Source organism: Biomphalaria glabrata, chromosome 4 (genome assembly GCF_947242115.1).
Source record: "Biomphalaria glabrata chromosome 4, xgBioGlab47.1, whole genome shotgun sequence".
NCBI lineage: Eukaryota > Metazoa > Mollusca > Gastropoda > Planorbidae > Biomphalaria > Biomphalaria glabrata.
Window position 1 is genome coordinate 15,809,792 of NC_074714.1, and position 13,029 is coordinate 15,822,820.

General features: G+C 33.6%; 1 protein-coding gene across 1 annotated transcript; it reads right to left on the reverse strand.

Moving 5' to 3' along the window:
• Positions 1-7,924, reverse strand: LOC129925998 (uncharacterized). The gene is made up of 5 exons (XM_056027617.1): positions 7,780-7,924; positions 6,994-7,072; positions 5,399-5,514; positions 4,588-4,614; positions 1-969 (listed from the first exon to the last, which is right to left on the reverse strand). Exons 1-5 carry the CDS (start codon positions 7,832-7,834, stop codon positions 824-826), a joined length of 423 nt encoding a protein of 140 aa, XP_055883592.1. The 5' UTR covers positions 7,835-7,924; the 3' UTR covers positions 1-823.
• Positions 7,925-13,029: the final 5,105 nt, after the last annotated feature.

Consider the following 13,029-nt stretch of genomic DNA (forward strand, 5'->3'; position numbering starts at 1 on the left):
TTTTTTTTTTTTTTTTTTTTTAATATTTTTTTTTTAGTTTTTATTAGGTTGTTTTTTTTTTCTATTTGTAAATTATCGAAACATGTAGATCGAGGAATGAGCCTGTCTCCACAAACTTTCAATAAGATGTAATCTCCATGTTATGCCTACATTTGTTAAAAAGTGGATTTTATGTATTAGATATTTAGTACATTTGTTCTTTATAATAAAGATGCCTAGCTGATTGATATTTACATTAAGGAAAAAAACATACATTTCAATTTCAATTAAATGATTTTATTAACAATATTGTGACACTCCACCATACAAACAAGCAAAAGAAAAAAGAAAAAAATACTTAAAAAAAAACAAAGCTTATCTAAAGGAAAGAGCCGCTAATTGATCTATTGATTTCTCTGAAAATGTCAATGCTAAGCTCCCTTTCTGCTATATAAAATAAAATAAATAATTAGTACCAATGGAGTATTTCATTGGTTAATCATTGTTGTAAAAAACCTGTCAAAACGTAATAAGGAAATTAAATCCATATATACAACCACATCTTTCATTAAGTAACTTTTATTTCGATACCAAATAAAGTAATTAATCCCCATAAATAAAATTACTAATTGGTTCTTTTTTTATTGGTTTTGTCAGATTCAAATAATTCTGCAAAGTTTCAACTTGATCAGAAAATTGGAAATGGGAGAAAAAATCACATTCAAAATTTTTTACCAGACAGACAGAGTGAGTAGATAAAAGCTTTGTGAAAAAATCATAAACTATTCGAGTCGTTACAGTCAGTGATTAAAATAATATTTTTATATGAATAGGTACTACTTATTTAAAAATAAAATTGCTGTAATATGAAAGTCAATGCTCCAAGAGACACGAACGCTGTCGCCAGGAATGTTTGGGATCTCTCACTGATCGCACGGTTCTTTACTGCTGTGCCACTAAAACTTCCTAACAAAGAAGTACCTTGGTATTCTGAAAAGCGAAATTTAAAAAATATTGGTATAAAGTTATAATAATCGAATAAATAATATTGTATCGAACATTTCTATTTGAGTGCTAAATGTGGAGATGTCTTGATGTTACTATAAGATTGTGTTGATTACACAATGCGTTTCTGATGTTATAATTCAGTGTAGATTTCTAGTTTAAACAATTATCGAACACTAAAATAATATCTTTAGGCCGGAGATTTAAGTGTTAAATATTAATTCAAATAACGAAGATCCTACTACAAAGCTTTAATTCTGGAACTAAGAATCTCTTTAATAAAATATTCTCACTGTACAATACAATGAAACAAGTTTACTCTCTTCGTTCAAGCTCATAACTACAACTGACTCTCCCAGTCCTTTTAAAACGACTTTTTTTCTATCTCATACTATATTTACTATAAATAACTCCGCCTGCCTACAAAAATCAATGTCTACCAAACGGTGATTTCCTCAGCACTTCTATATGTATCTGAGACATGGGTATTTTACAGAAAGCAACTAAGACTACTTGGCTTGAACGCTTTCCCCAAAGATGCTTGCTGCCGGATACACTTTTGAGACTAAAAGAAAATCATCTGCAAAGGACAGACGCAGACGGCGAAAAGAAAATCTTAATTGACCGCCATCGGACAATGGTTATGCTTGCCTTGGATGTGGCGAAATAATTAGGTCACAGTTGGGGCTACGTAGCCACGGGAAATACTGCATTTCTCATTTATCTTCGGACTCTAAGACAAGCTTTATTATCTATATTTAGAAACAATCAACTAGAAACAATTAACAACGCTCTTTTTTTAAGGACTTAACTTGCCCGCTTCTATTCCAAGAAAGCATGATTGTTTCGAGAACCCATTGACAATAAACCATGACTCTTCTCTGCAGTTTGTTGCAGAAAACTAAAAATAAACATAGTGCTTTAGCTACTTTTTACTACGTGACAGTTTTATATTTTAATTTCAGAGCGATTGGTATGAAAAGATATTCTGTATTAGTAACTATTAACTTTTATCGTTATAATTTTCTTAATTCTTTTAGAAATAATACACAATGATTATAATCAGTGGCGTCACTAGGGTGGGTGTCACCCGGTGCAGTAAGTTCAAGTTCCCCCCCCCCACCCTCAGCTTTCCCCCACTAATCTTCCCAATAAAAACATATTGTTTAGTTCTTTTTGTTGCGCCACAATACACTGAGCTAATAACTCACATTCATTGATAGTTATTACTCAACGTTTAAAAAATTGTCGATTTTTTTTTACAATTTCGTTGTTTCTCATTAGCAATTGCAGAATTTAAAATTCAAGATTTTAAATTAGAAAAATATTTAACATCAACTGAACATCTTTTCCATAGTAGACTTTAAATAACTGCTAACGAATACATTTAAACATTATAGAGCTACTTCTCTACCAATTAGTAGAAAATAATATTGATAAGTTGATAATATTATTAAGCTTAGCATTTAAAAGCGTGCAAGAACTTTTCAGGATTTCAAACTTGAAAACTTATTTTAAAAAAATAAAAGCCAATATCTTTAGCGATTTCGTTTTCAATGGACAAAGTTGCCAGATTTGAGATTCATGACTAAAAGTTCTTAATTAAATGTTCTTAATTAACTTTGGTTTTAAAAAGCTTCTTTCAAAAGACACCACGTTGACATGCATTTGGCAAAAAGCAGTTGAAGACTTAATCAAAGGGCTGGTGAAAGTTCCTTAGATCCCATCGTTATTCCATTTAAATTTTAAAATTTGCTGCCGAAAGATTGCGCTTTTCTGTTCAAATATCTTGTCGTCTGGGATCAATGCACTCAAGCATTAACCTCTCGTTCTCTACTTGAATAGTGATATCTTGAGATTACTCTCCTGACTTTTTTTTACATTGTTTAAATTTGTTTTTCTGTTGCAATAACATGCTAGTTGTAATTGACAAAAGCTATCTTAATAGCATTTTAGATAATGTGCCACACTTTTCGTAGAGAAAACATTAAAGTGCTCCAGCTTAGCATTAGTTAAGCCTTTAATTTGAAGTTACTCTTCTGTAATGTTGCCTTCTATCAAGTACATTTGCACCAAAAAGTAAAGCAATAAAAGGTATACGTGTATTCACAGAAAGCTGGCAAAGGTATATGAGTTGAGCATCTAGTGTCTGTATTTTCAGTGCGATGCTAAAGAGCTTCAATCGCTGTCACGAATCCATCAAAATGTTCTTTCACGGTTCTAATAGTAGTATGATGAGCGCTCCAGCGAGTTGTTTATTGTCATATTAATGATACTCCACTGTGATTAATTGAAAGTATCCCATGGAAAGGTAAAAGCAGCGATAAAAGAATTTTTTAAGTCTACATAAAATGTCATGCAGGAAGTATTCTCCTAATTTCGACCACATGGCTAAAATAAACAATGTACACATCCATTATATTATCACCTGCACTCCTTCATGGATTTTTAGATATTGTAACTGTATTATCATACCAATGAGCTTAACACATCAATGAATCATGCCCATTTTCTAGCCATTTTAAGATATCAGAACTGGTACCATCAGCTTCGGTTATCTTTTTAAAATATCTTATAACTTCAGAGATTATGTTAGGTGTTCTATGATACAATATACCACAGTACTTTGTATCATTTGTCATTTTATGGGGTTTGTTAAAAGATTTATTAACTCTTTAAAATTTGGTACAAGGCTGAAAGTAACATGTTAGTGCACATCGCTGCCTTTTCAAGAAACATTGTGATATCAAGCAGTCTGTGCAATATGTTCCTTTTTTCTCCTTCTTTACGTTGATCATAGCAATGACTTCAAGGTCAATTTTTTTTGGTAGCTTAAGTCCAAAATCTTAAAGTCTGATAAATGATTTTTAGTCTTCTCTTGATTTTCTTATTTTTAGCGTGTCTACTTATTATCAAAATAATCCAAAAAAAAGTGACAAAACGTATTGCTTTTGAATTTTTAAAAAGATATCTGATATTTTTTTATATTTTTACTGACACATTTTCGAAGTTATCTGTTCTTGTGTTGTTGTTGTTTTTTTCTATTCAAAAGTGCATTTTTACCACTTGGGTATCACCCATTAAGGGTCCGCACCCCACTAGTGATGCCATTTGATTGATATTTTCGAGTTTTTTTTTGTTTGACGTCATTTCCATTCAATACACGCATTCGCAACATTTTTTCATTCAAACCATGTTGCGCTACAACAGTATTAGTGATAACATTTCCAAGTTTAATTTACCGTTTAATGACCTCGCATTAGATATAACATAAACTGAATACATAGTCCTATATTCATGACAAATACGTCATGTATATTATTTGAAAAAAAATCAGTGTGCTATATAGGTTATCTGCTGATATTTAGTTTGATTTCATGATTATTTGCTACATTTTAAATTCTAATTTGTGTGTAAATCTGGAATTTATTTGGAAACATCCTTCTTGTAATGTTCAATCAAATACTGCGTGACAATGTGACCTTTTATCCGAGTGCAATTTTCTTACTTAAAACATATTTTCCTTATAATGTATTTAGAGTCTAGTGTAGAAAAGTTAGAAACAAATTTATATCAATTTCTTATTGAAAGTGTGCTACTTACGTGAGTCCAAATCATTCCATTTAGTATCTTTGTAGAAAAAAATATTAAAATGAAATATGAAAGTACTATGAAGAGTATGTTTTACAATAGATTAGTCAAGCATTTACTTTAAATATATAATTATAAATATTTACATTTACCTTATTTTTAAAAAAAAAGTTATAGTTCTGTGTTAACCGGGCTTTAAGTTTTAAAATCGTATATTTTCAGCAAAATATAAACAAGAAAAACATGCATAAAAACTAATCTTATATTAAATGTTATTGTATCAATTTTTTGGGATCATTCATGTAATTATATATACACGATCGACTAAGACGTAATAGATCTGTGAGATTAGAAATATTTTACCAATTGTTTTTTGTTAAGCTTTTAGCTTTCTCAATGCATTATGATTCTATCACTTGTCTGAACCAGTAAGGAAAGGAAGAGGGATAAGAAGGCATCTTGGTAAATGTTTACATGTTCGTCGTTTTTTTTTTAATTCATAAAAGAAAAATGTTCACTCATGGCTCAAAAGTCATTAAAGAAAATAAATTCAACTTATACCACCACATCTGTCAAGCACGTCGTCTTTCTCTTGTTCAAGATAACACACAAAATAATTAATTACCAATAGTAAATTTACTAATTAGTCAAATTTTCTTATTGATCCGTGTGTTATCAGGTGAAAGAAATAATTGTGCAACATTTCAGCTTAATCCGAGATTGGGTTTGGGAGAAATAACGTGTACAAACCTTTTACCATACAGACAGAGTAAGTTGATATAAGCTTTGTAAAAAGGATAATGCTGATTATAAAAGGTCTTACTGCAAGTGTATCCATTTTGTGCATAGATTTTTAATACACCATTGTAAATGCTGTCTTTCATAGTTGCATCCAAATCGCAATCACTTAGAAAGCAATCTATGTATGTGCTCAGAGCTCTGGAATTTAATTTAATTTTTTTTTAGATTTTACAATACTAAAAAGTATACAATGTTTTAGGTTGTTTTAGTAATTTTTTTTTAAAGTTCATAATTGTCTTGTACAAATTACAATGGAAAAAAATTGACAGGATTTTTCCAAAAGATGCTCGATATGTCACAGTCAGCTGACAAACATAACAACTGGCAGCATGGGCGTAGCAAGAGGAGTTGGGGTTCAGACCCCCGCGAAATGAAATTCCCTCAGGGGTGTGAGGAGGCTGAATTTAGTAACTGATTTTTTGCTTTGATTTTGTTTCATTTTAGGTGAGATTTTCATATTAAATCATCATTTGCCTCAGCGCAGCCAAGGGGGGTTTTGTGGTTAAACCTCCCTCTTTTATTTAAAAATGCAAACGACAATGCCCAAATTCCAAGAGCATAGCTAAGGACGATTTTGATTTTAAGCCCCCCTCCGATTTTTTTTTACAATAAAACCCCGTCTGTAATATAAGACTAAAGCAAACATCAATCCCCAGATTTTATGAGCGTAGCCAAAAGGGGTTTTGTGTTTAAAACCCAACTCCAGCGGGATTTGGAGCTAAAAACCACCTCTTCAATATTTAAAAAAGCGAATTACAGATACAATTTCTATGAGCGTAGCCAATGGGGATTTTGAGTTGAACAGTACTCAGACCAGTCACGCCGGAAATAGTTCGAATGGTCGAGCGATGTTCCGTCCGGTTATGGAAGGCCATTAGGGACCCTAAATAAAGAGCGAACGTGTCAAAGTCGAGTAAGTCACAACTTTACGATCTACGATTCATTACATTACGACAGAGCTCCACAAGGTACGAAGACGCCAAAAGCGTTCTTGTTACAACAGTACATAGTTAATACGACGGTTCAGCTATCCACGGCAGAACTTTTGTAGGGTCAGAGAGCCTGGATAGTGAGTGTCATTACAATATCAATCATTTTACTTAAATTTACAGAATGTTGTCGTATTTCATGCAATAGCTAAATGAATTTAGAATCTTTTATTCTTTGGTTGATGACTTTCGATATTAAGGTGTGTCAGTGGCAAGAATTGTTTTGGCGGCGCTGACTCTGTCAAATCTTTCTTTAGCTCCTCATTTAACTTTATACTTATGTTGACTTAAATGTCCTATAATGTTTTTCAAAATATTCTTCAGCGGCCTTGCGATCCCTTTTCTAAAAAAACTGTCTTTTACCAATCAATACTGCTCAACCGACAAATGACATGAAATATTAACAAAGTTCCTCCGAACTAGATATAAATAAATTTAGTGGATGAATTTTAAATTAGCATTTTTATAGCAAATTGCATTAATATCGGTATAAACTTCTTATATAATAATTAATTTCAAAGAGGATTAAAATTTGCGATGTAAAATATTCAAATATAATAAACTCATCTATTATATTTTTCATTAAGATATCTAACATTGCTAGGAAAATATCTGAATAAGAACTTACGAACACAGAGTAGCTCCTCCCTTTAGGTCGCTAACAAAAGAATTCCCACAGCTCAGCGAAAAGATATAATCCGTACAATCTATGAAAGTAATAAAATATATCAATGAATTTATTTTTTATAACTTCGTAATGTTTCCCACTAAAGTCTTTTAGTCGCGATCAATGAATGTGTCTGTCTACAGCTAAATTTTTTGTTATGGCATATTTCAGTTGCAGAGTAACTTTAATACTCCCAATAGAAATGAAATGAAAGCCTGGGCATTAGCTGTTGTCAAATGATGACGATGTCGCTCACACGCAGCTGTAAAGCAAAGGAAATGCTGATATTGATACACTTTAGGATCAGATGTGTGGCAGGTATTACCTATGTAGAGCACAGTATGCTGCAATCTGTATAAGGGCCACACGCTTCTGATTATTTCCTCATGGTTGACTTTCGAAGCTTTTAACTAATTGGGTATAGCAACAAGGCAGTTTTCCTCATGTGTGTGACCAACCAATGTTAACGAGTCCCCCCTTCCCAAAGCTTACTGGGATGCGTGGTCAAAAGGCTTGGCTACCTATGAAGGGGGCTCGAGGTTCGACACCCCAGTTGAGTTGAGCTTACTTAGCGCCTAAAGGCAGCACGGAAAAACCTTCTCCAAATACCCCTCCCCAACCAGTCCACTAATGTTATTAGACCATAGCGTTCTGAGCATGCTAAAAGCATGGAAGTAGTGCTATTTAAACGCTATAATTTAATTTTTTATTTTTTTGTGAGAAAAGTTAAGATAATGCAATACTTACAGCAATGTACGTATCCTGTTAAAAGAAGAATCAGCACTGTGAACTGAAGCATCATGTTGTAAGGTCACGACGAAGACAGATACTGGAGCAAAAAGATATCTAGGAGTTACTAAACCTTAATATCCCGTTAGATCTGCTCGGTGCTTGAGTGCGTACGCTGCTTTTATTTACACTGAACATGAATCTTAAATAGGGAGGTCGTTCCATGATCAAATTGTAAGACAATGTATTTCCTAGAACAGGATCTAATTTTAGATTGACTATTCGAGTTTTTTAATTATCTTTACGTAACATGTAAATCCTTCAAGCACACAACTAAGATAACATACACGAAAGGCAGCCATCCAAAAGTTAACACTGCATCAAGTTATATAAGACATTTTCTACAAATTTGTCACTTACACTTGTAGTCTTTGTCCTAGACTTTTCTAGACTATGTTAGAACAAGAACGTTCCTGTCACTTGGTAATGATCTTATGATCCTAATGTCTCTAGTGTACTTCACATTCCATAATAGCGGCAACAGAAAATTCATTCAAAATAATGGGAATTTTTGTTACAAGTGAAATTATACTTAAACCAGATGTAATGGTATGCTTAGCTCCATCAGTGACATCTAGTTTTATAAAATTAGTTTTGTTTATAGGAAATTTTTTTACAAGGTATCCAGACGCTGAAAATATTTTATAACACTCAGATTTTCTTCTTCCATACATTTTTTTGCTGAGTTAGCAATGAAAGCTTTGGCATCCTCCACAGTGCCCCTGATTTCATTCTTTTAATTTAGTCCTACATAAGTAAAGGAACCTAGCTAGTCGCTTGTGATTATAACAGTATCTACCACAGAAGATACATTCAGCAAGTTAGAGAACAACACTTTGATTCCCTTTATCATGCTAAGAGAGAGATTAAGCTCAACCAATATTTCTTCAATGAAAACCTCTGCCCTTCTCTAGAATAAATCTAGATCTGTAAGCAGCTTCATTAACAGTTGATTTTATTTTAATGTGCATAGGGATATTTAAAGGTATCTTAACAATTTCACAGAATTGTAGGCTTTATCGTGAATGTGAAATACTAGATCTAGATCGGTACAAAGTTGGCTTAGAACAGCCAATTTTGCCCCTTTTTAGCGGCCTCCGAAAGGAGAAAAGACGCTATTAGTTTTATGTGAAATGTCTGTACGTCTGTCCCGTTTAGATCTCGTAAACTAGAAAAGATACTGAAAATCGGACATCACAATATTTTAGACCATTCAAAGTTCTGATGCAAAGGCTACTTTTTTTTTCTGAAAGCGAAAAATCTAATTTTTTAAATCAGTTATGCAAGAGAAAAAGCTAATTAGTATGCATTTTAAGTTAGACCTAATTTAAAACAAATAGTAATCTTATAAATTCCATTTTTCTTGATCATGTTTAATGCGAAGATCTATTTACATTTATTTTTTGAGTATTCGTATAAGAGATTGAGCCTTTTGAAAAGAATAGATCAATTATAAGACATCAGTTAGGCCAGGGGATGCGAGGTGGCTGAGCAGTAAAGCGCTTGGCTTCCGAACCGGGGTCCAGGGTTCGAATCCTGGTGAAGGCTGAGATTTTTAACTTTGGAATCTTTGCCCCCCCCCCCCCGAATCCACTCAGCTCTAATGGGTACCTGACATTAGTTGGGGAGAAGTAAAGGCGGTTGGTCGTTGTGCTGGCTACATGACACCCTCGTTAACCGTAGGCCACAAAAACAGATGAACTTTACATCATCTGCCCTATAGACCACAAGGTCTGAAAGGGGAAATAGTTAGGCCAGGTTCACATCTAACTTAACATTCACTTTCACCTATACTTTGATCTGCTGGACCGTTGGGGCACTACACAAGATCTGTTAACCTTCTTTCTCTATTCTTATCTCTCATTTGTCTTTCATATAATTTCATTCGGATGTTCTTTATCAAAATATTGAAGCCTGCCTGGGTGGACCACTTCGGGGGCCGATTTTGAGTTTGTGTTTCCACACAAACTGTCTTTTGTAAACTTTTTAAATTTTAGATTCCATAAATGATAAAAACTTGCTGCTTTTATGTAGATTTATATCTAGATCTAGTTACAGATGTTTTGAACCTACAGCTTCTACTAGATTCTAGAGTGACTAGATCTAGACTCTACATCTAGCCAGTAGCCAGTTATATTTGTTTACAATATATCATTACACGACAGGTTGAATTTGTCGATACTGTAATAAAACACGCAAACACACACAAACATATCTATCATGGGCGTAGCCAGGATTTTTTTCGGGGGTGGGGGTTAGGGGGGAAATTTTTTACCCCCCACCAGCCACCCCCCTTACCGGAAAAAAATTATATATATCTTCTTATCCTATCTTATATAATACAGACGTTACTTCAAAAAAGAATATATATATATATATATATAAATATATATATATATGTATATATATATATATATATATATATATATATATATTTATATATATATATATAAAGAATATATATATATATATATATATGTATATGTTTGTGTGTGTGTGTGTACACAATTAATATTTATTACATTCTGACCCTTCATTCTTTCGGAAGACGTTTATTGTACTCTAGAATAGGTTCTTCCTGGATTTAGTGGAAAAATTGCAAACTCCATGTCCTTGCCAGCAAAGGAGTCTGTTGGAGTGCTGTGAGCCGCCAAGCACTATTTCCGGTAATGAAAGCCAACAAAATGCATATTCTGAGGTATCTACAGTGCATTATCCTGCTATTAAAAAGTTTTATTTCAAAATCTAATCTGCTATTCTTACAGACTTAGACCCTCCAGCGCCGTTCGGCGTATTTGGTGGCAAGCTGTTTCCACAAAAATCTGTCACTGGTAATGTCTGAAGTCTCTTCCCACCTGCTATAAGGACCTTCATGAAAGTGTGGCGCCAAGTTGTACTAGGATGTCATCGCAACTCTTATTATGCGTAATTCATTTTGTCGAAGAACAGGTGACCGGTCATTTCATCCCCGGTCACTTCATCCCCGGTCACTTCATCCCCGGTCTTTTTACCCCCGGTCACTTCATCCCCGGTCATTTCACCCCTGGTCACTTCATCCCCTGGTCACTTCATCCCCCGGTCACTTCATCCCCGGTCATTTCATCCCCAATTAAATATTTTATTTATAAATATGATTATGTAGAATGCTTTTTGACATTTTATGACCTGTTACTTAAGCGTTTATAGTGTTTCCTCTTCCACTTTGTTTTCTTAATGAGAAATCTTATATTATATTGTAAATCTGGGTGTGTACTTAGCTATAGCGCTTCTTTTGAACGTGGGGGTTGTAATATCATAATTTTATCCGGATCGAAGGCCAAGGTTTGGTGGAAGTAGTAAAAAATCATTTGAGAGATAGAAGTGCGATTAGAATAATTATGATCATGCCGCTGATAACTTATCATCAAAGACCAAGGTGTGGTGCAAGTAGTGGAAATCTTTTGAGAGATAGAAGAGCGATTACAATAATTATGACCATGCCGCTGATAACTTATCATCAAAGGCCAAGGTGTAGTGAAAGTACGACCATGTTTCACTTCATTTTATTTTTCAATCTCTCTTTCTTGAAAATGGGCGCGTCATTTTTAGCCTTGAAATAAGGTTTTATTTTTTTTCTAAAAAAGGCGGAGTTCACCCATCCTCGGGATATCATGTCGCCTGTATAAGTTTTGCTTTAATTCCTTTTAAACATTAACGTGTTACAATTTTGTCATTTAAATAAAAAATGAATACATTAAATATTGCTCATTTCATGATTTTTTAAATTAAAATTTGTTAGATAAAAATGATCAGATGATGAAAATATCAGGGGATGAAATGACCGGGGATGAAGTGACCAGGGGTTGAAATGACCGGGGATGAAGTGACCGGGGGATGAAGTGACCAGGGGATGAAGTGACCAGGGGATGAAATGACCGGGGATGAAGTGACCGGGGGTGAAGTGACCGGGGATGAAATGACCGGAGATGAATTGACAGGGGATGAAATGACCGGAAACCGAAGAACATGTTCTGAAAACCTCATTCGACGCTCTTTCACAACATTACTAAGGGGGCGACTACCAGTTCGGCATAGGATTTACTTGATTTAGACCCGATCTCTATAACTGACTCCTAAAATCTGTCTTAGCCATCTTTGTTGAGCCACATTTTTTGTTTTTCAATTTCGGCAGATGACTATTCACTGCAGTTTATTAATGGAGCCGTGCCACTGGTAGAAATGTGTAACCTCTCTTGACTACGCTCTTGAAATTAGGTGACTGTAGTTTGCTTTAGATTTTATATCGAAAAGGGAAGTTGTATTGTCAAAATCATCTGTTGAGGGGTTTTAAACTAGAAAATCTCTTTAAATTCGAAACCCCATTTAGCTACAACATTGTTATAAAAGATAAATCCTTTGTTTTTATACACATACTATAAAAATTATAGAAAATACAATGTAAGAACTTTTACGATGTATATCTTGACACAGTAAATTTTGTCTACAAAATACCTTGTAGTTTGCTGCTTCATTGTTCCAGAACCAATGTTATAAACTTAAATCACTTCTATATTTTCTTAACAAGAAACAGTGACTTTTTGTTTGTAAAAAGCACAATGTATGTTGTCTGATACATTCTTATATTAACAGCTAAAAGTAGTAGTGAATTGTTGATAACCATTTTCATACGTATTGTTTTCAAAATACGTCCCTGATAGATCTTGTTTCGTTATTGTTGCTTTTTATTTGTTACTTTAATGAGCATTGTCTTGTATTTTGAGAATTGTATATGCTTAATAGTTGCCTTATCTCAGCGTAGATATAACAAAAAGACAAAAAAAAAGGAAAAAGAATGCCTAGACATTAGACTTTGGAGCCATCACTGCAAGCATGTGATTATGAAATTATGAAATATCACTTCTAACTGTAACATATAGTAGTAGATCGACTACGATAATTTACTTGTGATTACCCATCAATTAATTCTAACAGCTAAGCCCTCAACAACAGAGTTAGCCACTGGGTTTATATTGTTGTTTCTATTTATTTAAAACGTAAGATCTTAAAATATGTTAAAAGGTCTTATTTCCATGATCACCATTTTAGGTTTATACATTTTGTAAGAACCAGCGAAATGATATGTCCACACAGTTATAGGGTGAACATGGCAATAATCTAGAGATCAGGCTAATAATAGGGTCAACCTATTTTTCAATTTAGAACATTTCA

Bases quoted from the DNA above. Each gene is read 5' to 3' on its own strand.
- LOC129925998 (XM_056027617.1), bottom strand. From the start codon at position 7,834: ATGATGCTTCAGTTCACAGTGCTGATTCTTCTTTTAACAGGATACGTA. The intron at 7,073-7,779 runs GTAAGTATTGCA...TTACTTTCATAG, and splicing joins AACAGGATACGTACATTGCT to ATTGTACGGATTATATCTTT. The intron at 970-4,587 runs GTAAGTAGCACA...TTCGCTTTTCAG, and splicing joins ATGGAATGATTTGGACTCAC to AATACCAAGGTACTTCTTTG.